Genomic DNA, 24,426 nt, shown 5'->3' on the forward strand with positions numbered 1-24,426 from the left:
TCATGTTAAATAGTAGAGGAGTCAGTACATACCTGCCATCATTTTAAAGTGCCTCTGATTAACGCCAAATAAAGTTCAGCTTTTCTAGTAGGTCTTTCCTGACATTTACTTAGTCGCATCCTATAGCAAAAGCCATGGTCCAAAAAGGGGTTCCAAAGCATCAGAAGCATCCCATTGTTAAAAGGTATCAGTCGGGATAAGGGTACAAAAGAATTTCCAAGGCATTAGATATACCATGGTACACAGTGAAGACAGTCATCATCAAGTGGAGAAAATATGGCACAACAGTGACATTACCAAGAACTGGATGTCCCTTATAAAATTTATGAAAATCGAGAAGAAAACTGGTCAGGGAGGCTGCCAGAAGGCCTACAGCAACATTAAATGAGCTGCAGGAATATCTGGCAAATACTAGCTGTGTGGCACATGTGACAACAATCTCCCATGTTCTTTATATGTCTGGGCTATGGGGTAGAGTGGCAAGACGAAAGCCTTTTCTTACAAAGATAAACATCCAAGCCCAGATAAATTTTGCAAAAACACATCTGAAGTTAACAAAAAGCAAGTGGGAAAATGGTCTGATGAAACCAAGATTTAACTTTTTTGGCATAATTCCAAAAGATATGTTTGAAGCAAAAACAACACTGCACATCACCAAAAGAACACTATACCCACAGTGAAGCATGGTGGTGACTGCATCATGCTTTGGGGCTGTTTTTCTTCAGCTGGAACAGGGGCCTTAGTCAAGGTAGAGGGAATTATGAACTGTTCCAAATACCATCAATATTGGCACAAAACCTTCAGGCTTTTACTAGAGCTGAACATGAAGAGGAACTTAATCTTTCAGCATGACAGCGACCCAAAGCATACATTCAAATCAACAAAGGAATGGCTTCACCAGAAGATGATTAAAGTTTTGGAATGGCCAGGCCAGAGCCCAGATCTGAATCCGAAAATCTGTGGGGTAATCTGAAAAGGGCTTTACACAAAAACGCTCAGGGGACCCCGATGAAGTCATGTGCTGTGACGTAATGCGTAGGGCATTTCAGAGCGGAAATGATGCAAGACACTGGCAAATCACTGTATCTACTACTTAAGAGTTACTATTTTAATAAATGATTTCTACTTTTAACTACTAAACTATGGAGGAATACTTTCTTTTACCCTAAACCTATGGAGTTACCATGGGAGATTGAACCTTAAAGGAACCACCACCTAAAACAGAGCTAAATCAGATGTAACATCATCTTGGTTGGTGCCTTTTTAAGGGGAGAGGTCAGGGAGCATAGAGGTGGCATGAGAAGTTGCAAGCACACCGTTTGGTTTTATATATGCACTATAACAGCACTTTAATGGGAGAACACTGCATATTGCCGCTGGAGGAATGAACTATTCTATATTTTATATTATTTAAGTTGAATATACACTTGTATTATGGACTACACTTTGTGGACCACTGTATATGTTTTTAGTTTCGGGGTATCAGAGTAAAGGGGGCTGAATACAAATGCACGCCACACTTTTCAGATATTTGTAAAAACTTTGGCAAACCATTTATCATTTTCCTAAAACTTCACAATTATGTGTTTCACTTTGTGTTGGTTAATCACATAAAATCCCAATAAAACACATTTATGTTTTTGATTGTAACATGACAAAATGTGGAAAATTTCAAGGGGTCTGAATACATTTTTAAGGCATTTTTGGTCCAGCTTGAAAACAAAAGAATACTTTTGTTAGATGCTGGAGACTGAACTTGCAATGTTGCTAGTGTGCCCAAACCTGCTGCACTTTTATTTAGCATTGCTTATCGGCACCATCAAAACACATTTAAATAAAAAGATCTGGAGCTTTTTTTATTTGTATTAAACCTAAACATGTGTACTTATTTTTAAACATTATCCTGGCTTTTGTCATTATTATTGCTTATGATATTGGAAAATCCCTTTGAAATGCTAAAATCACAATATTTTATCAAAATATGGCTTTCATGTGCAAAAGTTGTCAGCTTATTTTTGTTCTTGCTTGCTGTTTTCATCCCTTTTTGAGAAGGCCAATAATGTGCATGCATCAGAAATCTGAAAGATATACAGCCAGATGTTTTTTTCTTATACTAAAATCTAAATGTGTCTATTATAGGAAGCAGAGCAATTGTGATGGAATGTCAGTATGGGCCAAGAAGAAAAGGTTCACAGCCCAAGAGAAGTGTGGAGATAGACCCCGCATCTGGGCAATCATACAAAGCAACATGTCCTGCAAGGTGGGTGCTTTTCATCTAAATATATTTTTGCTGAGACATATACTGTATTTATCAGCGTATAACACGCACCCTAACTTTAAGAGGGAAGTTTCAGGAAAAAAACTTTCCACAGCCCCCTGCGTATAACACGCAGGCACGGTTTACCCTCTATTTTCAGGGTAAAAAAGTGAGTGTTATATGCCAATAAATACAATAACTGTCTTCCCAGCTGGAGGTGAGAACTGTAGACCCAAAGCACAGTTTTCATAAACCGTAAAAGTGCTTTTAATGACCAATTTTATGTTGTTCTAGCATCATATTAAACTTGAAGTACATCAGTGGGAAAGTAAAAAAAAGTTGTTATTCATATTCATATGTAAAAATCTTATGCCGGGTACAGACGAGAGGATTTATCCGCGGAAACGGTCCTCCGGACCGTATCCGCGGATAAATCCTCTGGCGGATTTTGATCTCCTGGTTGTACTAACCAGAAGATCAAAATCCCAGCGGAATTCCGTCCGCGGTGACGTGTCGCGCCGTCGCCGCGATGATGATGCGGCGACGTGCGCGACACTGTCATATAAGGATATCCACGCATGCGTCGAATCTTTACGACGCATGCGAGGGAGGGAATCGGACGGATCGATCCGGTGAGTCTGTACAAACCACCGGATCGATCCGCTGAAGCCAATTCCAGCGGATAGATTTCTTAGCATGCTAAGAAATTTTTATCCGCTGGAAATCGGTCGGCCTGAAAAAAATCCGCGGAAAAATATCCGCTGGGTTGTACACACCAGCGGATCTATCCGCTGGAACTGATCCGCAGATCAATTCCAGCGGATAGATCCTCTCGTGTGTACGGGGCCTTACAGTGCTGCGAATCTCAGCACTTATCAGGTTTGTTTCGTCTTTTATTTTAAGGGCTGTAGATGCTTTGTATTCTGTCCCCAGTTCCTGTATTGGGATAGCTCCATGGCCCTACGGGAACCCATGGAACCACATCTATAGCGCACTCTTGACTGTCCCTGCAGCTGAGTGTCTGTATGCATCAGATAGTACAAAAGCAGAGGAGTGGCTTACCACTGCAGACTTCTCCCTCCTTCAGTATTTTGATTGAAAACAGCTTGAGCTTGCTCTAAGTTACCAGTACCTTGAACCGGAAATTCAGGGAAGCGACATTTAATTACAGTCAGGTTATATAGGAGGTTGGGACACTGGAAAAGCAGTAAGCCAGCCCCTGTATAAACCACCTCTCCACCCCCACATACTTCAGTTTTTTGCTAGTGTCCTAAAAGATTGAATTTTTATTCCGCTCAGCTCTACCTATTTTTTTTGCGAGCCTTCTAAGTTAGGTGACTTCAGTCAAGATTCTTTTGCTACACTGGTGGTGTTTTTTCCTTGGTGAATTCAATTAAGACTTCTCGCATACGGCTGCTTGAGCTGGTCTTTGCTATTCTCCATATTGGCAGCTCCTCAGCACTAGCTTTGGAAGCCTACCTGGACCCCAGCGCAGAGCTAGCCTGGAATGTGAGTTTTGAGAACTGGACTCGCCTTTGGTGCTTCACAGACCTGAATATACTGGTTAGTTGGCTGCAGAGCACTTTCCAGGTCCAGAGCCATGGAACAGCCGCAGGTGTAACGCTGGCCAGGCTGAAGCACTGGGAGCTACCTCATCTTGCTGCTCCCGCATTTGAAGGTTCATGTGGGTCTCCAGTCGATTTCCACTGTGTCCCCACAGTGACTTGGTTACCATTGGCCACCTGAAACCCTTGCATAAGTAGAAATAAGGGAGGGTGTACTCACAGTGGTGTTCCTGTGGACAACATTGGGTATACTATGCCACGTCCTAGTAGTGATCAGGGAAGTTCACAGAGTGAAGAGAGAATAGACATAAATAAAACTTTTAGGCCCCTTTCACACAAGCTTTCCAATCGGGTCCACATATTAGTTTTTCACCTGATGGACCTGATCAGAGCTTCCATTCACTCCTGTAGAGCAGCGGATGTCAGCGGTGACAGGTCTGCTGACACCTGCTGCTATCCAATCTGATCCTGTCTGTGAAATCCAGGTGGATCGAGACCCTATTTTCCATCCGTCTAGCGGATCAGATGAAAACGGACAGGCGGACCTTTTTTTTTTTTTTTTTTTTTTTATATCCGATCTTCTCATATTGGAGAGCGGGGTTCTGACAGGTCCGTCTCTGCACAGTAAGCGTAGACGGACCTGTCATCTGCCTGCTCAGCGGGGATCAGCAGATTGATCCCCCACTGAGCAAAGCAGAGTCCGCCGGGGGGATCGCCCGTGTGAAAGAGCCCTTGTATAGAATTTTTATTTTAGCAAAACATATGAAATGACAGACAAATATAAAAATAAATACATTAGGAATAGTGGATTTAAAATCCCACTAGCCAATGAAGGGTAGTGGATACTGGATACACAAAGAGCTAAGCTATAAACAAAAGTTCATAACCTCCTTGAGTATGCTTGATACCCCACTAGCATTGTACAGTACAATAACACAGTAAACAACCTGGAACCTAACACATTTGCTGTGAGGATCAGCTCAGTCAGCTCAAGGTGGGAAATAGCTACTCAGTGGTGGTTCGATCTATGCTTGCTCGACTAGTTTCTCGCATCAAATGCACTTCTTCAGGAGCTAATCATTTAAAATTGATAGTTATGGTGTGGAGTGCCAATAAGGCAGTATGGTTATGCAGACACGAGCACAATAGGGAACCAGGCAAATCAAAACAGTAGATCTGAGGGCGCAGACAGCAATGGAAAGGGCAATGGATGTATTAAAGTTATAAAAGCCTCCCTGGGTTGTTGGTCAAAGTGAGGTTTCTAAATACGTGGTCCTCGATATGTGTAATCAAGGAAGATATACAAGGTTCATAAAGTTAAGAGACATGAACAAGCTTCAAAATAGAGTGCAACAGGATTTGAAGTAGCCCGATGGGAGGAAGATAGAAGTGATTTAGCCCTGCCGTCAATATTGTACTGCCATGGGTATAGTAATCGCTCCCCACTGTCCGGCTGGATCACAGAGCCTAAAATAAAAATTCTTTATAAGAGTTTTATTTATGTCTATAAAGTCCATTCTTTCTTCACTCCGTGAACTTCCCTGATCACCTAAAACCCTTATCGGCACCTGTCACTTACTGTAGGTCTGGAAATATTAGGGCCTCACTCTGGGCCTAGTTGCTTTACTGGTGGGTGGAACATGTCTTCCTTAAGATACATAGAGGACACTCCTGCTGTCACTGGTGACCTCAGCCTATAGTCCCCTAGTGATTTCTGGAACTTATATCTGTTATTCCCAGAGGGAACAAATGCCTGCAAGAATATGGAATCCAAACAATCTGCCTGTAAAGGTTTTACGGGTGCCCCGGCTCCATTCCTGGCAGAGTCTGCCTCCGATCCTTCCGAGTCCCAAAAAGGATTAGTAATCTGCAATATATTCCAATTTTGGTTTTGGGATACTTCTTCACAATCTGGTTCCTCCTTTGGCAGGAGCTTTCTGTGAATAACTATATGCCTCTTGACCCTGAACCCCCTCCTTAACCCCACCATTTCCACCTATCAGTCCTATCCATCTTGCAATGGATCTTTTGACTTAAAAGGTTGACAGGAAGTAGCTGAACTAGCACTTTTACTGATAGGGTTCTGCCTATTGAGCATTCCCTATAAGTGCCTGCTTTAAGCAGCTTTCTTCTCTTCCATCCTGGCATGCTTATTGTGGAACACTCAGACTCCCTCTGAAGAGGATTTATTTTCTGGACTCTCATCCGAGTCCTTCCTAACTTATACCTGCAGACCTCACTTGGAGGTGGTCTCTTTTGGGCATTTGCTTCACCAATGGGCAAGGGGTTTCAGGCTCTCAACATAAATATCCCTTTCTGTGATCAATACCTCTCTTCCCTACTTGTCAGGGAAATTACAACTTCCCTCCTCCCACTTTGGGACTGATGGCGTGTCTAGGGATTTCCCTCATATTTTGGTCTCCCCTTCTCTTGTGGGCTATCCTCCAGCATCAGTGTCTGGGCTCAAGAAGAGAGAAAACCAAATGATCCCTTTGGTATAATTTGTTTTGGATGCTATTTTGCTGACTCTGGATAGGAGGATGGAGTGGTGCATTCCTATCACCCTGAGAATATTTCTTTGTATCATATCTCCACACTAAAATTTTCTTCTAGTTCCCCAGGACAGGATGTTCCCGTCTCATCAGTTCAACCTTCCATAAGTCTCTGTACTGACCTGGCCTCTGTAAGACATCTGCTGGGTAATACAGGATCTTCTCCTCAAAGAAAGTTTGGGAATCCTCCCATGAAAACTATTGTCTGTGTTTCTGTTGACCGCGCTGGGTCTTTTGCTGAAACAGCTTTGACTTCTCAGTCTTGTTGACTGGTGGAAGAATTTCTGCTCATGTTTCTGGTAGAGTGTGGTGATGCACTGGTTGGGTTGTGAGGTACACTTGGTGCTACCTAGCCTCTCTATTTTAGGGGTTCTGCTTGCTCCCTCTTCTTTCTCCTTCATGATGTTTTAGGGCTGGATTGTCAGACTGTTGGACTGGAGAGATGTCCTGGGCATGCTTTTGGTGCAGGGGACTTGGTGATTATAATCTTATGCAAGGCGCTGGAGGAAGATCAGGCTCAGGTAAGTATTAAGGGGGGGGGGGGGGGGGCTGCTGCTGCACAGAAATTGTGTTTTTTTTTTTTTTTTTTTTTTACTTGGAGTGCATAAAGTAAAAAAAAAAACTTTAGCCTTTATAACCACTTTAACACGGATAATAAATGAGGCAAAGTCACTGTAAGTCCACACTTAAAGCTGATATACAGAAAGTTTGACTCCTTAAGATTTTCTAGCACATCAAAACCAGTTTTTCTTTTTATTCCTTAAGGATATACATAAAAAAGGTAAAGAAGTTTCCAAAATACAGAGTTCCTACAGATGCAAAGATTGATAAAAAACTGATTAAGATGGAGCAAGAAAAAGCTTTCAACTTACTAAAAAAGGATTTGGATAGTACAGAGGGCATTTTAAGGTAAGAAAACATATTTGTAATTTTTGGTACCCCCCGTACACAGCCACCTCTGTACCCCTCTATTCCACAGCTACCTATGTACCCCCTCCTGTCCACAGCTACCTCTGTACCCCACCTCTGTATCCCCCCATCCACAGCTACCTCTGTACTCCCTCCTGTCCACAGCCACCCCCGTACCCCCCCCCCCCCCCCGTCAACAGCCACCTGTTTACCCCCCCATCCACAGCCACCTCTGTATTCCCCCCCCCTCACAGCCACTTATTTACCCCCCCATCCACAGCCACTTCTGTATCTCCCCCGCCTTGTCCACAGCAGCCACCTCTGTACCCCCCCATCCACAGCCACCTCTGTATCACCCCGTCCACCACCACCTCTGTATCCCTCCCCCCTCCACAGCCACCTGTATTCCCCCTGTCCACAGTCACCACTATACACCCGCAGCCACCTCTGTACCCCCCTCTTTACCCCCCATCTTCATTTATGTGGCCCTCTATGCACTCACATTCATTGAATCTGGCCCTTTAAAAGATAAACATTACTCTACACGGGGGAGATCCTGTCTCTCCTCATCCGAGGAAGACGCAGGGGGTATAGGAACACTTGAAAACATTAGATTATGCAATAAGGAAAATATTACATTTTAGCAACACACTATAGTATAACCTACTATTATAGCAATACTAGTACAGAATAAACCTTTATATACATTTTTGGAGCTTTTGTCGACCCTCAGCCAAGAGTGACAAAGGGTGCAGGGTGAATGCAGCAATATACTTTAAAATATTTACATTCCTAGCAAATAACTACACAGAAATATTGACATGGTGAAAAAGGCCCCACTCTCTGAAGCGTGGCACATTCTTCTAAAAGCATTTCAGCATATCTAACGGTAAAGGTCACTTAGAAACTATATTGAGGATAAGAACCTGTTGCTCACTCAGAGTGGCACGCTCCCGCCATCTGGTGGCCAGCAACAGTGAACAATTTGCATGTAGACAAGAGAGTAATGCGAGATTGGGAGGGGGGCTGGGGGAGTCGGGGGCCTTACTCTTGGCACAGCAGGCTCCCAAGTGGGGTGTTGAGGGTTTAGGTTCCAGATTACCCTTAGGCCCAGGCCCTTTTCTACAGGGTATTGTTACCACACATCTGTTAGATCTTTAATGTACCCTTTCTAGACTACTTTTCAGGCAGTCCTAATAATTGAATTACCTCTCCGGGATTGGTTATTATTGTTTGTATTGTAATCTTCTGCTATGCTCGCAAAATGGTGTGATTCGCCCCTAGGGGCATTTGTTACTTTTGATGCTTATGTACTTGTTGTAACCCTACTTAAAATCTCAATAAAAATGTATTGAAATTAAATTGTTGGTGAAGACTTGCCCAATTGCCATAGCACAGCTACCTGACTTGGCTAACTAACTAAACAGCCCCATAGTCCTTGGATCCCAAAAGTCCAATAGGCACTTCCCTTTGGAACTGTAATGAACTTGGTCAGCACTTTTCTGGTTCCCTGATTTCAGGGACAAACACTTGAGCTGTATGCATGGCTACTCAAACAGCACTCAAGCTTCACTCACAGCTACCCGCTGGGTTCCTCGGACTCACAGCTACCCGCTGGATCACTCATGCTTTACTTATAGCTACCCACTGTACTCCTTCAAGCTTTGCTCACAGCTACCCCCGCTGTACATCTTGGATGAGTTCTCTCCTGAGGCATTCCCAACACTTCACAGTCCCTGGCAAATGAAGCGTCTGCTCTGGTACTCCTTCAAAACTCCATCCCTTCGACACCTGCCTCCAGCAACAAGAGTGGTTGATCCTCTGGCAACGTCTTCTCCTATGTCTCCTGGCAATGATCAGGCTTCCCTCGGGCTGAGCCCCTTTACACGTGGCTAGGCCTCAGGCTCCAGGCCTACACCTCTGCTGCTGCTCCACACACAACCACCCAGGCTGCAGCCCGGGTGGAAAGAACCTCGATCACCTGACCAAATAAATAGACTATCCCAGCAGCCTCAGCGGCCAAAGAAACTCCTGCTGATAACCTGATTTAACTGTAATCTATCATACTAATGCCAAAGGTAACAGTGCCACCTATTGACAAAATAGAGAATCACAGTTCCACTCAAGCTTATGAGAAAACCATTTGATCAAGCTACAAATTAGCCAGGCTAGTTACCACCTAGCACAACTAACTTTACTAGCAGCCCAGCTTAGGACAAGGGTGCTACACACATACCACGTTTTATGCACCTTTAATTTTTCTATCGCTATGTATTGCAATTAGGAATAACTGGGCACTACTGGTAATAACTGGGTTCCATCATAGATATAATTTAATAAAAAGTCCATCATTATAACATATATTTCCTTGTACATGGATGAATCCTTATTTATTACAGGTACTTATACAGCGCCGTCAATTTATGCAGCGCTTTACATATAAATTGTACATTCGCATTATTCCCTGTCCCCAAGGAGCTTACAATCCAAGGTCTCTAATTTCCATCCGTACATACACATACTAGGGCCAAGTCAGACAGGAGCCAATTAACCTACCAGCATGTCTTTGAAGTGTGGGAGAAAACTGGAGTACCCGTAAGAAACCCACGCAGGTACAGGGAGAACATACAGTCACCTTATTGCTTTATTGTATGTATTATTCTATGTTTTAACCACTTGCCGACGACATAACTTGCATATACGGTACAACACTTCCAGGTAGGGGGTGCACATGCACACCAGCGGGGGCCCGCTCCTGCTGTGATTATATAGAGCGGGAGCTGATCAGTAGGTACCGTGGACTCGATGTCCTCCGCCACCCGCTGATCTTTCAGTACAGAGGGAGAACGGTGGTCTGCCTATGTAAACAAGGCAGATCGCAATTCCGTCAGTAGGGAAGGCATGGACCCTGTGTTCCTGCAAAGCAGGGACATAAATCCATGCCTTTTCCTAGTAAAAGCACCTCCCACACTACACTAAAACACTAGCTAGGCACACAGTTAACCATTTGATCGCCCGTGATTTTAACCCCTTCCCAGCCAGTGTTATTAGTACAGTAACAGTGCATATTTTTTAGCAATGATCACTGTATCAGTGTCACGGGTCCTCAAACAGTGTCAAAAGTGTCAGTTGGTGTCCAACTATCTGCCGCAATATCGCAGTCCCTCTATAAGATTCTGATCGCTGCCATTAATAACAATAGAAAATAAATTAATAAAAATATCCCACAGTTTGTAGACTCTATGGGCCAGATTCACAAAGGAGATACGACGGAGTATCTCAGATACTCCGTCGTATCTCTCAGAGTATCTATGCGACTGATTCATAGAATCAGTTACTCATAGATATCCCTAAGATCCGACAGGTGTAATTGTTTTACACTGTCGGATCTTAGGATGCAGTACCGCGGCCGCCGCCGGGGGGAGTTTGCGTCGTAAACCAGCGTCGGATATGCAAATTAGGAGTTACGGCGATCCACGGCGGTTTTTCGCGTTCGCTACGTCGCTGCTAGTCTAGTTACCCGTCGCAAAGTTAGTCGTCGTTTTGGGTGCCCTAACTTTACACAGCACACGTATGTGCTGTATAAAGTATGGCCGTCGTTCCCGCGTCGAAATTTAAAAATTCACGTCGTTTGCGTAAGACGTCCGGGAATACGAAAATATGCTATGCACGTCGCAGTTCGAAAAAATTACGTCACGTCGCGCAAAGCACGGCGGGTAATTCAAAAGGGAGCATGCGCAGTAGGTCCGGCGCGGGAGCGCGCCTAATTTAAATGTCACACGCCCCTTTGAATTACGCGGGCTTACGCCGGAGGCCTCCGGCGTAGTTTTCATCGCAAGTGCTTTGTGAATCAGGCACTTGCAATGAAAACTTGTGTCGGTGTAACGTATCTACGATACGTTACGCCGCCGCACTTCTACCTGAATCTGGCCCTTATAACTCTATGACTTTTGCACAAACCAATCAATATACACTTATTGGGATTTTTTTTTGCCAAAAATATGTTGAAGAATACATATTGGCCTAAATGTAACAATTTTTTTGTTGAATGTGTTTAATAGCAGAAAGCAAAAAACTTTGTGTTTTTTCTTTTCAAAATTGTCGGTTTTATTTTGTTTATAGCACAAAAAATTAAAACCACAGAGGTGATCAAATACCACCAAAATAAATCTCTGTTTGTGAGGAAAAAAGGACATACATTTTTTTTTTGGTTACAGTGTCACGCAACCATGCAATTGTCAGTTAAAATAACGCACTGCCGTATCAGAAAAAATGGCCTGGCCATGAAGGGGTGGTACATGTTTAACAGGGCATGACCAAAAACATTTAAATATTTTCTAATTTCATTTGAAAGTATGTTAAAGGGGTTGTAAAGGTACAATTTTTTGTTTTACAAAATAGCTTCCTTAGTGCAGTCCTCCTTCACTTACCTCATCCTTCCATTTTGCTTTTAAATGTCCTTATTTCTTCTGAGAAATCCTCACTTCCTGTTCTTCTGTCTGTAACTCCACACAGTAATGCAAGGCTTTCTCCCTGGTGTGGAGTGTCGTGCTCGCCCCCTCCCTTGGACTACAGGAGAGTCAGAACACTCTCTACGTTGCAGATAAAGGAGCTGTGTGTTAGTGGGCGTCCTGACTCTCTTGTAAGGTATAGGAAGCTATTTAGGGGGAAAAAAAATGTACCTTTACAACTCCTTTAAAGCCTAATGCCGCATACAGACGGTCGTTTTTTGTGATGAAAAAAAAATGACGTTTGAAGTGATGAAAAAAAACGACATTTTTGAAACTTCATTTTCAAAAACGATGTAGCATACACACCATCATTTTGAAAAATGATGAACAAGGTGACCGCACTCTAAAGGGGAAGTTCTATTCGCCTTGAGGCTGCTTTTAGCTGGTTACTTGTTAGTAAAAGATGATTTGTGCTTTTTTGTCTGTTACAGCGTGATGAATGTGCTTACTCCATTATGAATGGTAGTTTTACCTCCCGTCTCAAAACTTGCTTCTGGGCATGTGCGGGTTTAAAAACGTCGTTTTGCCCACACACTATCATTTTCATTGACACAAAAAATGACATTTTGAAAAACTACACCAAAAATTCGAGCATGTTCAAATTTTTTTTGGTCGTTTTTCTGAAGACATAAAACGACATTTTCCCCACACACTATCATTTTAAATGACGTTTTCAAAAACGTAATTTTTTTTCATCACAAAAAACGACCGTCTGTATGCGGCATTATGCTGCATACACACGATCATTTTTCGGCTTGAAAAAAACGTTGTTTTTAAAAAACGTCATTTAAAATGATGGTGTGTGGGCTTCACCACATTTTTCGGGTTCTGAAAAACAACCAAAAAAAATTCAAACATGCTGCATTTTTTAACAACGTTTTAAACAATGTCGTTTTTCGGGTTGTAAAAAATTATCGTGTGTTGTTTAAAACGACGTTAAAAACCTGCGCATGCTCAGAAGCAAGTTATGAGACGGGAGCGCTCGTTCTGGTAAAACTACCATTCGTAATGGAGTAAGCACATTCATCACGCTGTAACAGACAGAAAAGCGCGAATCGTCTTTTACTAACACGGAATCAGCTAAAGCAGCCCCAAGGGTGGCGTCATCCGAATGGAACTTCCCCTTTATAGTGCCGTGGTACGTGTTGTATGTCACCGCGCTTTGCTAGAGCATTTTTTTAAAACAATGGTGTGTAGGCAACGTCGTTGTTCATGATGAAGTTGGAAAAACTTAGTTTTTTCTACATGCCGAAAAACGTTGTTTTTTTTTCATGCTGAAAAATGATCGTGTGTACGCGGCATAACTCCAGACAAACTTTTTTTAGTCTTGGATAATAAGGAGAAAAGTTAGAAGTTCATGTGTTTACTGCAGAGACAGAGGTTACCAGAACAGGAAGCAAGGGAGAACAGTAGTAAAAAGCCAAAATTAAAATAGACGTTTCTGGAGTTGATCTTTAAATACAGACATTCCCAAACAGAAAATGATGTATGTCTGCCATCTGAAATCACTACCTTAGTTACCGTATTTATCGGCGTATACCGCGCACTTTTTTGCCCTGAAAATCAGGGCAAAATCGTGGGTGCGCGGTATACGCCGATACCCGCTTTCCCGCGCCGAGTTTTGAATACTGCGCCGACATATACCGAGCGCAGTACACTCGGGTATAGTCAGGCAGTCTCGGCTCCTTCCGCGCTCACGTCCTGGACATACAGGATGTCAGCGTGGGTAGCCGAGCATTGCCGACAATACACGAGTGTACTGCGCTCTGTATATGTCGGCGCAGTATTCAAACTCGGCGCGGGAAACAAACTGTAAGTACAAAAACCACAAAAAAACTTTTTTTCCACAGGATTCGGGTCAACTTTGGGGGTGCGCGGTATACGCGGGAGCGCGTTATACCGCGATAAATACGGTATGTTGACAAATTGATTTTCCATGTAACAACATTTATCCTGATTTTTTATATATACCGTTTAAAGCACAGATTTCCACTGGTCTAATGTCCATTCCTTGTGTTCTTTAGCCCAAACAAGTCTCTTCTGCTTGTTGCCTTTCTTTAGCAGTGGTTTCCTAGCAGATATTCTACCATGAAGGCCTGATTCACACAGTCTCCTCTTAACGGTTCTAGAGATGTGTCTGCTGCAAAAGGTGGCTACTTTGAAGAACCTACAATATGAAATATATTTTCAGTTGTTTCACACTTTTTTGTTATGTACAATTCCACATGTGTTAATTCATAGTGCCTTCAGTGTGAATCTACAATTTTCATAGTCATGAAAATAAAGAAAACTCTTTGAATGAGAAGGTTTTTCCAAACTTTTGGTCTGTACTGTGTGTGTGTGTACATATATATGTACATATATATAATATTTAAAAAAAGGGGGGGGAGGGATTTTATCGGTGCAATTAGTAGTAAAGTAGCAATAAGAAAGGGATCGTCTTGGGTCAATAATGGATGAAAATACAAAATAATTTTATTAAATACAAGTCAATAAAAGCATAGATCCAGTTAGATGATGATAACACAATATGGTGGTCATAAAATAGCAGGTTACAGTTATACTGAAAGGAGGAAATCGCAGAATCCCAACATGTTTCGCACAATGCGCTTCTTCAGGAAAAAACGATGACCAAACGTACTTTTATAACGATACAAATAGAAAACAACATATGATTAATTATACAAATTCAAGATCAAATATTGTGTACATAGTAACCATAAGTAGAGATAGTGAGTGACTGGGGTGTCAAAAAAGCCAAACAGAGATGCACGCTTACCCAAGCTAACCGCTGGACCAAATGTCCAAACACCATCATGGGCATGGTATCAGGGTGTAAAAACCCCCCAATGGAGGAAAGGAGCGTTCCGATCACACCACAAAGGACGTATATAAGGGACTGTGTGGACCAAAAAAACAAAAGTCAATTTAGAAAATGAATCAATGGAACATATATAAACACAGCAAAAATGAAGCTGCGTGTAAGGTTGATAACACTAATTATTAGACATGGTACTTACATAATAGCAAAAATACTGTGTATGAAAGGGGGACACTGCGATATGGCTAATCACCAACAGTGCTCAGAACTGTCAATCTGGACACTGTATAGACAAAAAACAGAAAAGCTCCTTTAAATGTACGCCACTCTCCTCTCCAAGGAGCATACAGCAAGTCGAAAAATAAAGAAAGCAAACTATCAAATAGAAAACATTTTTATTTTCTAATATTTTCGTTTGGGATGTGGTGCCTATTCTTTTTGATGTTAACATGTGTGTTTGGACTGTTTTAGTATTATATATATTCTCTGGATCTATATACATTTTTACATTTATGCTCCCTGTTGGTTAATGTAAATCTCTTCCTTACTGTCTGCTTACAAAATGTTAGTTTACATACTGTCCAAGGTAACACTGTGCTTTTACACATATAGCTCGTACTCATGATATGTATGCATGACTAATTCTCTCTTTTGATTGATTATCGCAGATGGTATGTGCAGTTACCTGATCAGGAAGCGCATCAGTATCACCTACTAGATGCAGGCTGTTTCTCGCCATCACCTACCTCATTCCAACCATCTAATGAGGAAGAAGAGGAAGTGGTCTGTGATGAGAACTCTGCTCTACCTTCTCGGCTGCACCCCAGCGTAACAGAAAAAATTCGGGAGCTTGTGTCCAAAGGAATTGATGAGGTTTATGCTGTAAGGAAACAGTTAAGGTAAAAAAAAGATCCCTGATCAGGAAGTAAACCAAATAATCTGTGGAAGGACATTTAGGATTCCTGTTTGTTCAAAAAATATTGAGGTAGCCCACTGATATTGTCACACGCATCAATTGGCAGTATGCTATTTCAATCTGTTATTGCTTTAAACACATAATTATCTTTCCCTATTACTGACTAATTTTGGCTTCCTCTACACTAGGCCTCTGTGTGGCAGAAGCCATCTTGGCAGAGGCAGATTTTACTTTCTCAGGTTATAGCCTCTAGCGAGATGAGCAGCACAGTAATGACACTACCAAATATCACTACAAAACTCAGATTACCCGTCAGGCAGCAGTGCCCTGGATCTCACACTGCAGATGCACACCTATAAAACTGTAGGCTGAAGCCTCATACATACGCCCGGTTTTCCTGCCAGGAAAACTGCCAAGAGAGCTTTAAGCCAGGAAAACCGGCTGTGTGTATGCTTCCTTGCAGTTTTCCCAACAAGAAAATAGAGAACCTGCAGTTTTCCTACAGAGAAACACTGCAAGGGAGCATACACACGGCCGGGATTCCCGGCCAAAGCTCTCCCCGCAGTTTTCCCGACGGGAAAACCTCTCGTGTGTACACGGGGAAAGTTACCAAGCAGGTTCTCCCGTCAGGATTCCCGGCGGACTTTATATCGCCGGGAATCCCGGTCGTGCGTACAGGGCTACAGAAGTACTTAGGCACTCTCATACCATAGCTCTGCTATTTTTTCAGAGACATTCAAAACAAAGTGTACGTTTTCCAGGGTACTGCTCAAGGGCTCAGGGACAATGAACATTTCTAAATATTCCCTATAGCAAATCTTCACTTTTTGAGTTCAGGTCCACGTTGGGTTTTTGCCACAATTTTGGATACATTGGCACCTATAGTCTTGCATGCAATGTCATCTTACTCAAATATTTCCATTTTTTCCCCCCAAATGCCTTACAAAATTTCATATGGATAGTCTGACTTGTATCAAAAATCAAAGCACAAAAAGCAAGTATTCATATCTTTGCCAAATAGGTTATCTCACGTGTAGCACATTTTTCTTATGGAAATATAAATATATACATCCCTGCTGCTCAAAAGCAGGATTATCAGCCACTAAAACATAGTGGGCTAGATTCAGATAGCCCTGCGCAATGTTGTGCGGGCGTAGCGTATGGTATTTACGCTACGCCGCCGCAATTTAGAGAGGCACGTGCAGTATTCACAAAGCACTTGCTCCGTAAGTTGCGGCGGCGTAGCGTAAATCTGCCGGCGTAAGCGCGCCAAATTTAAATTCTGAAGAGGTGGGTGTGTTTTATGTAAATAAAACATGATCCCACGTATTTGACGGTTTTTACGAACGGCGCATGCGCCGTTCGTGAAAGAATCCCAGTGCGCATGCTCCAAATTTCGCCGCAAATCGTCAATGCTTTAGACGTGAACGTAACTTACGTACAGCCCTATTCGCGAATGACTTACGCAACGACGTAAAAATTTCAAAATCCGATGCGGGAACGACGTCCATACTTAACATTGCGTACGCCTCATATAGCAGGAGTAACCTTACGCCGGAAAAAGCCTAACGTAAACGACGTAAAAAAATACGCCGGGCGTACATACGTTTGTGAATTGGCGTATCTACCTAATTGGCATATTCCTCACGTAAATCAACGGAAGCGCCACCTAGCGGCCAGCGTAAAATTGCAACTAAGATACGACGGCGTAAGAGACTTACGCAGGTCGGATCTTAGTCAAATCTATGCGTAACTGATTCTAAGAATCAGGCGCATAGATGCGACGCGGCAACTCGGAGATACGACGGCGTATCTGGAGATACGCCGTCGTATCTCGTACCTGAATCTAGCCCATCATTTTTTGTTTTCCTTGTAACAGAGTTTGGCTGTAATTTTTTTATTTTTTTTTCCCTTGACTCATTAGAAAATATGTGGAGCGAGAGCTTTTTAAACCTGATGAAATTCCTGAACGGCATAACCTGTCTTACTTCCCAACTGTGAATGATCTAAAGAACCAGATCCATGAGGCACAGAAAGCCTTGGGGAATGGAGACCTCATCTACGATCAGGAGACTGTTCCAGGATCAGTGGGAGAGGTGACTGCTGAGTTCATGTACATAAGATTTTTAAGGAAGTTATTCCCATATAAGCGGTGTGCTGTTACTAATCTACTGGCTGGTGGTAAATAGATCAGACATGCAAAAATACTGATTTGTGTATAGAGCTGTTGTACAACAGAATTCAACAGAGGTGTTCCAGCTATTTCCCGCATTTTACTGAATTTTGTACATAACCTTTTCCTAGAATATTCTATACAAGTGATGTGCAATTCATGCCTGGGATAATTTTGGTGTTGAGAAGAGAGACCAAAGTAGGTGTAAACATGTGCATATTGCAGCAGAATAGTACTTGGGTAGTGAAAAGTCGCCTGGAGTACAGGTCTTAAAGTTTATCTAAAGCCAAAAAAAATCATTTTTGATAACATAGGAAATAGTTAGAACTGCCTTCAGTTACTTATTGCTGTCTGTTTCCCCTTTGGTGAAATACAACTTTTCTGTTTGTACTACTGACTGTTGTCACCTGGTCTGAAAATGATGTAAAATTCAACATTTTCCAATTGAAAAGCTTGTTCCCATGACAGTCCTTTAAATGAGAATTTCCTTTACTTCCTGTTGTGACTACATGACAGGAAGCAAAGGGAAATCTCCCAAATGGGACACAGATGGCAAAAATAGAAAATTAAAGGGGTTTTAGCTAGGAATGCATTGAAATTTCAGTCGCTGAAACATATTGTCCGAAAATGGCCCTTTCGCCAATTTGCCAAAATAAATCTCGCCGAAAATGGGGCGGGGATCAGTGCATCCCTAGTTTTAGCCCTTCCCTACTATATGCAACGTTTTACAGTTTTGTAGATCTTAGAACAAATGTATTTATTTGAAATGGGATTAATAAAGTTTTAGCTCCAAGAAAAAAAGAAACTAAAAGAAACACACATTTAAAGTGGAAGTAAACTTTTATTTTTTTACTTGTATCTACAGGTAAGCCTATAATAAGGCTTACCTGTAGGTACAGTGAATATCTTCTATGTGGTAGGACAGTGGGTACAGTGAATATCTCCTCCTGCACAGTTTAGGAGATATTCACACTGCATGTAGCCGGTGATGTGACCAGGGCATGCGATCTGAAGGAACGGTATACCTGGTGCCGTTCCTTCAGAGCTTTTTGCTATGGTCCATGACTCCTGCATGCACGCGCAGGAGTGATGTCTTCGCTGAGCAGGCAATCAGACACGAACCCGGAAGAAGACCAGGTGAAGATGGAAGCGCCGGTCGGTAGTGACAGCGTTGCACTGTAAGGCAGCATTCGAAGGTGATGCATACTAGCACATTATGCCTTTACCTTGCATGGTTTAAAAGAAAAAAGTGTTTTACTAACCCTTTAAGGGCCCATTTACACCAAGTGCAGTGGGGTCATACTGAGCTATTTCCAGAACAGCCCTAACGCATGGACCACGCAAAATACTTTGCTTTCTGTCCTGTCAGTTCACACCACAGTTTATACCACAGCTTGCCATTTCTAACCATTGGTTCGCAATGCCGCCGCAGTGAACAGACCTCTACTGAAATGTCACTTGTGATATTTATTCCTTGTATTAAAATATATATTTTTTTTTTTTTAGTTGCAGTGGAACTCTGATAATGGCAGTGTTCTCAACGAAATGGTTACAGTTACATTTGAAGCGGCATCTCAAGATGGTAGGTGTTTTCTTATTTTTCATTTATTACATAGCACTGGCATAACACCACATTCACATCAGTTCTTTCCCCTGGTATTGTTTAGAGCAGGGGTGTCCAACCTTTTAACTTTCCTGAGCAACACTGAAAAAGAGGAATGTTCTTGGGCCACACGTAAAATACACTAACAACGATAGCTGATGAGCAGAAAAAGTTTGGCAGAGGGTAACAATCACTGATATAGAAAATGTACTTTTCTGAGTAATAAAACGTAATGTTTTAAAAATATTTTTTATTATAAAAACAACAACATAAAACAAGTGCCATATATTACATGGTCTTTTTGATAGATGTAGTAGCAATTCTCAGTGAATTCTCAATATGCTGATCAGATATTTTGGTTCTAATTTTGCCCTTCATGTGCTTGAAAATAGTTGATTACAAAGATAGGTGCTGCCGAAAACTGATGACATGAATAGCACGATTGTGAAGAGTGGAATATTTTTCTTAAAGAAGATAAAAGTTATAATTGTCCAGTATAGAGACACTGTTCAATTTTTCTTTGGACGCATGTGTTCGCTAAGTGTAAATGCATTTTTACAAAAATAAATAAAAAATCCACATCTTTAGGTAAGTTTACAATTTTGTGTTGGACCACATTCATATTTTTGGGGTGCATGAGGGTTCCGGGCCTCATGTTCACTTTGTTCAAAGCAGATGCTTATGTGCAACATCACACCAGAACTCGTCAGTTGGAGATTCTGGAAAAGTGGAACAAGGTTGCAGAGTCTCTGGACAGGACCATTTGTTTCTCACCTGACAAAGGTGTTCCTGTCGTGGTGGATTTATTCTCCCATTTTGCTGCCTGGAAAGTCCTTCCTTCTTCATTAGAAGATCATCATGATGAATGTCAACCTGATCAGGCTGAAGGGGAATTGCTGGGTCAGCTGTCAGTCCAGGGCCAATAAGCCCAGGAGGAGATCAGGCTCTCCATTAATGTTCTGAAATTCAGCACGTTTTTTAATCTCTCTCTCTCTCTCTCTCTCTCTCTTACTGGAGGATTCTTCTTGAGGGTTGCCCAGTCAGGGGTAAGTCAGTCATTGACTTGGCCGTGGCTTACATTAGTTGCCATGATGGTACAACAAGCTCAACAGCTGCGATGGAGGTGGATTTGGTAGAACTTTATGTCTCGGCCTTGTCTGCTGTTCACATCCTTGGAGTGGACAATTTTCAGGCAGATTATCTCATTCGTCATCATCTGGACTAGGGGAGTGGCCCTCCACCTGGACATCTTTCAACTAACTTTGTCTCAACAGGGGCATGTTGGATGTTGACCTCCTGGCATCCAGACTCAATCAAAAAATTTCCATTTCCATGTCCAGGACAAGAGATCCATGCACTGATGTATTAAACGCACTGGTAGCTCTGTGGGACAGGTAATCCATGATTTATGCCTTACCTCCTCTAAAGTTTCTACCCCGACTCTTGTGAAGAATAGAGTGGGGAGGGCATTCAAGTGATTCTGGCTGGCCACTCCACACCTGGCTCTCAGAATGTCCGATTGGTTGCCAACATACCACAGTGTCTTCCGTTACACCCAGACCTTCTCTCCCAAGAGCCAATCTTCCACCATGCTTTACAGTTGTTGGCTTTAATGGCATTGCTGATGAAAGCCAGGTGAACTCCCACAATGCTTCAGTTTCGCAAATTCCACCTCTTGCTTAATTTGTTATCATACCTGAAAGGCCTGTTGCACGTGATGCTTAATCGCTTTGGTTTCAGCTCCACAGGTTTTCCGTAGCTCATATTTTGGCCTTCAACAGGATGTGGACCACCATATGGCCCTATGTATAGTGAAGCATCAGGTTTCTACCTTGGCTGTACGTCTGGGGGTAGTGGCATCCTTAGATGCTGAAAAAGCATTTGATTCAGTTGAGTGGGAATACCTCTGGGGCGGTTCTGATTGACTTTGGCTTCGGTCCCTGTTTTTTTTTTCTTGGTTGCACTTGTCTGCCCACCCTAGAGCTAGAATCGTAATGAATGACACTCTATCAGAATTCTTTTGATTGGGCAGGGTGATACGCAAGGCTCTTTTTGCTTTGGCGATGGAACCACTGGCTATACTTCTTTGTGCGGATTCTTATCATGGGCTCTATAGTGGAATATCTCTCCTTGCACACAGTTGACGCTCTGCTGTATCTGGGGGATGCGACCTTGTCTCTTTGTGCGGCTCTTGCTATAATACGATTGTTTCAGTAATTTTTCAGGGTTTCACATTCATTGGGACAAGTCGGTACTTTTTCCACTACATCCCTCCGCTGATCAAACTCGGTTACGATGGGTGGACAGGTTTACCTGGGGATTCGGGTGGGGGCTAATGTGACTAACTACTTTGAGAATAACATCTCCCCCCTCATTTTCCAGTTTGCATGCAAATGTACTTCCTGGTAGACTCTTATCTGAACCCCATTGGTCGAGTATATTTATTGAAAATGATCTACCTACCGAAAATGTTATATTTTTTCTGCAATACCCCAGTTGTCCTACCCAAATAATTTTTTGGGGGCTAGAAGGATTGGTAGCGTCTTTTGTCTGGGCTGGGTGAACCCCTTAGTTGACCAAATCAACCCTGCACCTGCCTGTATCACAGAGTGGTCTGGCTTTGCCCAACTTCAAGATGTACTTTTGGGGGAGTTGTGCTGGTTACAGTCTGGTGGGGGTTCTACGAATGTAGACATAATTCAGCATTGACACTGGCGGCGGCCATATTAGGCTCATACGTGGCCCTTAATAATCCTAGTTTTTAGAGGCCCAAGGGCGCATCTATCCATGACGGAATCTATACAGGTACCTCTGCGTGTGTGGGGTTAAGCTTATAGTGTAGATGGAGAACCCTACAATGTTTCCCCACATCTGCCCCTATGGCTGAATCCCTCATCTTTATTTGATATTGGATCCGCTGCTGTGGGCGTGTCATGGGGTGCTGACATTAAAGCATGTTATTGCTAGTGGGAGGGTGGTGCCCTTTGCTAATTTGAGACAGGAGCATTCCCTGCCAAGATCCATGGGGTTTAGATATTGACAATTGAACCATGCACTTAGGATGCAATTTCTTGAACCCATAGTCTTGGAGTCTGACCCGATTGAATGCCATCTTACCTCCCGAGTGATGGCAAAGCCCATGTCCTCCCTTTATCTTTGCTTGTCCCTTGATACCAAGTCTGATCGTTTATACCAGCATTGGCATGCGGACATTCCCAAGCTCATGGAGGAGGACTGGGAGGATTGTGTAGCTACCTATATCACCTCCATGATCTTGGCAAAAGACTGCTTTGTTCAGCCTAAGCTCCTACACAGTGTCTATTACACTCCTGAGCTGCTCGCTAGCATTTACCCCTAGGATGACCTGATGTGTAGGAGGTTGTTGTTTTTCACTGCCATGTGTGCTGCATGTACTACCTGTGCCAAGATTTAATTAAACATTTTCTGTTATATATATATATATATATATATATATATATATATAAATTAGGGGTGCAATGGATCAGAAAACTCACGGATCGGATTGATCCTCGGATCAGGAGTCACGGATCGGATCATTTTTCGGATCAGCAAAAAAAAAATACTAATCTTGTTACACCCAACAGAGTTTTAGATTCAGTTATTTTCAACACAAACCGGAGCTTAAATACAGAATATGTAAATCTGACGGACTGTTTACATGTTACATTTTAAAATCTGCAGCAAACCTTACATGCGTGCTAATGTGACAGAACACCTCCGATTTTCACATTAAGTTAAATATTAATATCAGAGAAGTTCTGTCACATTAGAAAGCATGTAAGGTGCCATTAAACGCAGCTATTCACAAAAAAAAAAAAAAAAACTATTTGTTTTTTTTACCAAAAAACATTTATCAGAGTACATATTGGCCTAAATATATGAGCAACACAGTACCGTATCGCAAAAAAATGCTCTGGTCAGGAAGGGGGGGGGTAAATCTTCAGAGGCTGAAGTGGTTAAACAGGGACCTGGACAATGCCATACACAGTGTGTGAAGCAAAGGGACGGTGTACTGTGACATGCTGTGTATACAGTGGGGGAAGTGTCTCAGTGTAGCACACACACCGACAGTAGCGATGTACAAACACACACTGACAGGTAAAGGACTCTCATGATCCCCTCACAGCCCGGTGTGATTGTTCCAGCACGGCATTCCAAGCAGGCAGGTTAGGGAGAGGAGAAAGTGAGTGAGAGGAAGTAACAAGCTGAACACACACTGCTGGCTTAGTTTCTCACCTCTCTATACAGTGCACTTGTTCCCGATCCCTCACCTAACATTATCTTATCTGTAGAGCAGAGGCTGGCCGTTCCCCCTTCCAGACACTTACTTACAGATTACTGTGTAATCACGGGTGAGTCGGTGACATCCATCGCTTCTGTCGGAGCAGCCAGGGGAATTCAGTCCCATGCTGTGAAGGGTCACTGGCAAGCACACGCTCTCCACTGGTGTGGAGCAAGATGGCCGCCAGCTCCGGAGCTAGGCCGAAGCCGGGGACTTTCCTACAGCCGAGGCTCCGGAGCGATCCGCGGATCGTGTGGTGTGCCGATCCGAACGGGGTGGCCCGTTCGGATCACGGATCGGTGACGATCCGTTGCACCCCTAATATATATTATATATATGTTTATTTATTTACTACTAAATACCTTTTCTAATTAGCAGTATATAGCAGTCTTATGACTTTGATCAGTTAAAGCTTGTATGAGGAGTTTTCATTCTACTCTGGCTGTCCTATGAGACTGCAAGACTCCTGATTATATGTCTGGACAGTGCTGATTGGCCCTCTGACGATCACATGCACCCTCCCAAGAAAAAAATACAAACGGTCTAGCAATATACACCTAACTAAGCATGTGCAGAGTGCCCCAGGTGCTGTGTACTGTCAGGAGATGGATTGGGGATTGTAAAAGAAGTGGAAGATCAGAGAAGACAAAGTCAAACAGTCTTTTTATACAATGCGCAGCATTGACCCCTTAGGTTCCACAGTGATTCTAACAAGCGTGCTTTACTGCCTATACAGACTGATTTTACTGTTGTAGTTTTAGTAAGACTTTCATTATTTGAAAGTATGTTAGGCCATTAGAGTCTGCTTGAATTCTG

At 42.7% G+C, this 24,426-nt stretch overlaps 1 protein-coding gene and 1 long non-coding RNA gene across 2 annotated transcripts in view; one reads left to right on the forward strand and one right to left on the reverse strand.

Moving 5' to 3' along the window:
• The window catches only part of CARF (calcium responsive transcription factor), a 78,530-nt gene that overhangs the window by 36,781 nt on the left and 17,323 nt on the right, over positions 1–24,426 (forward strand). The window contains exons 8-12 of the mRNA XM_040357241.1: positions 2,140–2,260; positions 7,140–7,283; positions 15,284–15,514; positions 17,456–17,627; positions 19,211–19,286. Coding sequence (XP_040213175.1) covers positions 2,140–2,260; positions 7,140–7,283; positions 15,284–15,514; positions 17,456–17,627; positions 19,211–19,286 — 744 coding nt within the window. The remainder of the gene's footprint in view (positions 1–2,139; positions 2,261–7,139; positions 7,284–15,283; positions 15,515–17,455; positions 17,628–19,210; positions 19,287–24,426) is intronic.
• Positions 8,205–23,795, reverse strand: LOC120943749. Its single transcript, XR_005750318.1, has 3 exons — positions 23,661–23,795; positions 10,384–10,388; positions 8,205–8,215 (listed from the first exon to the last, which is right to left on the reverse strand). It is a non-coding gene; the product is annotated as an uncharacterized LOC120943749 (long non-coding RNA).

The sequence above is a fragment of the Rana temporaria genome, chromosome 6 (genome assembly GCF_905171775.1).
Source record: "Rana temporaria chromosome 6, aRanTem1.1, whole genome shotgun sequence".
Lineage (NCBI taxonomy): Eukaryota > Metazoa > Chordata > Amphibia > Anura > Ranidae > Rana > Rana temporaria.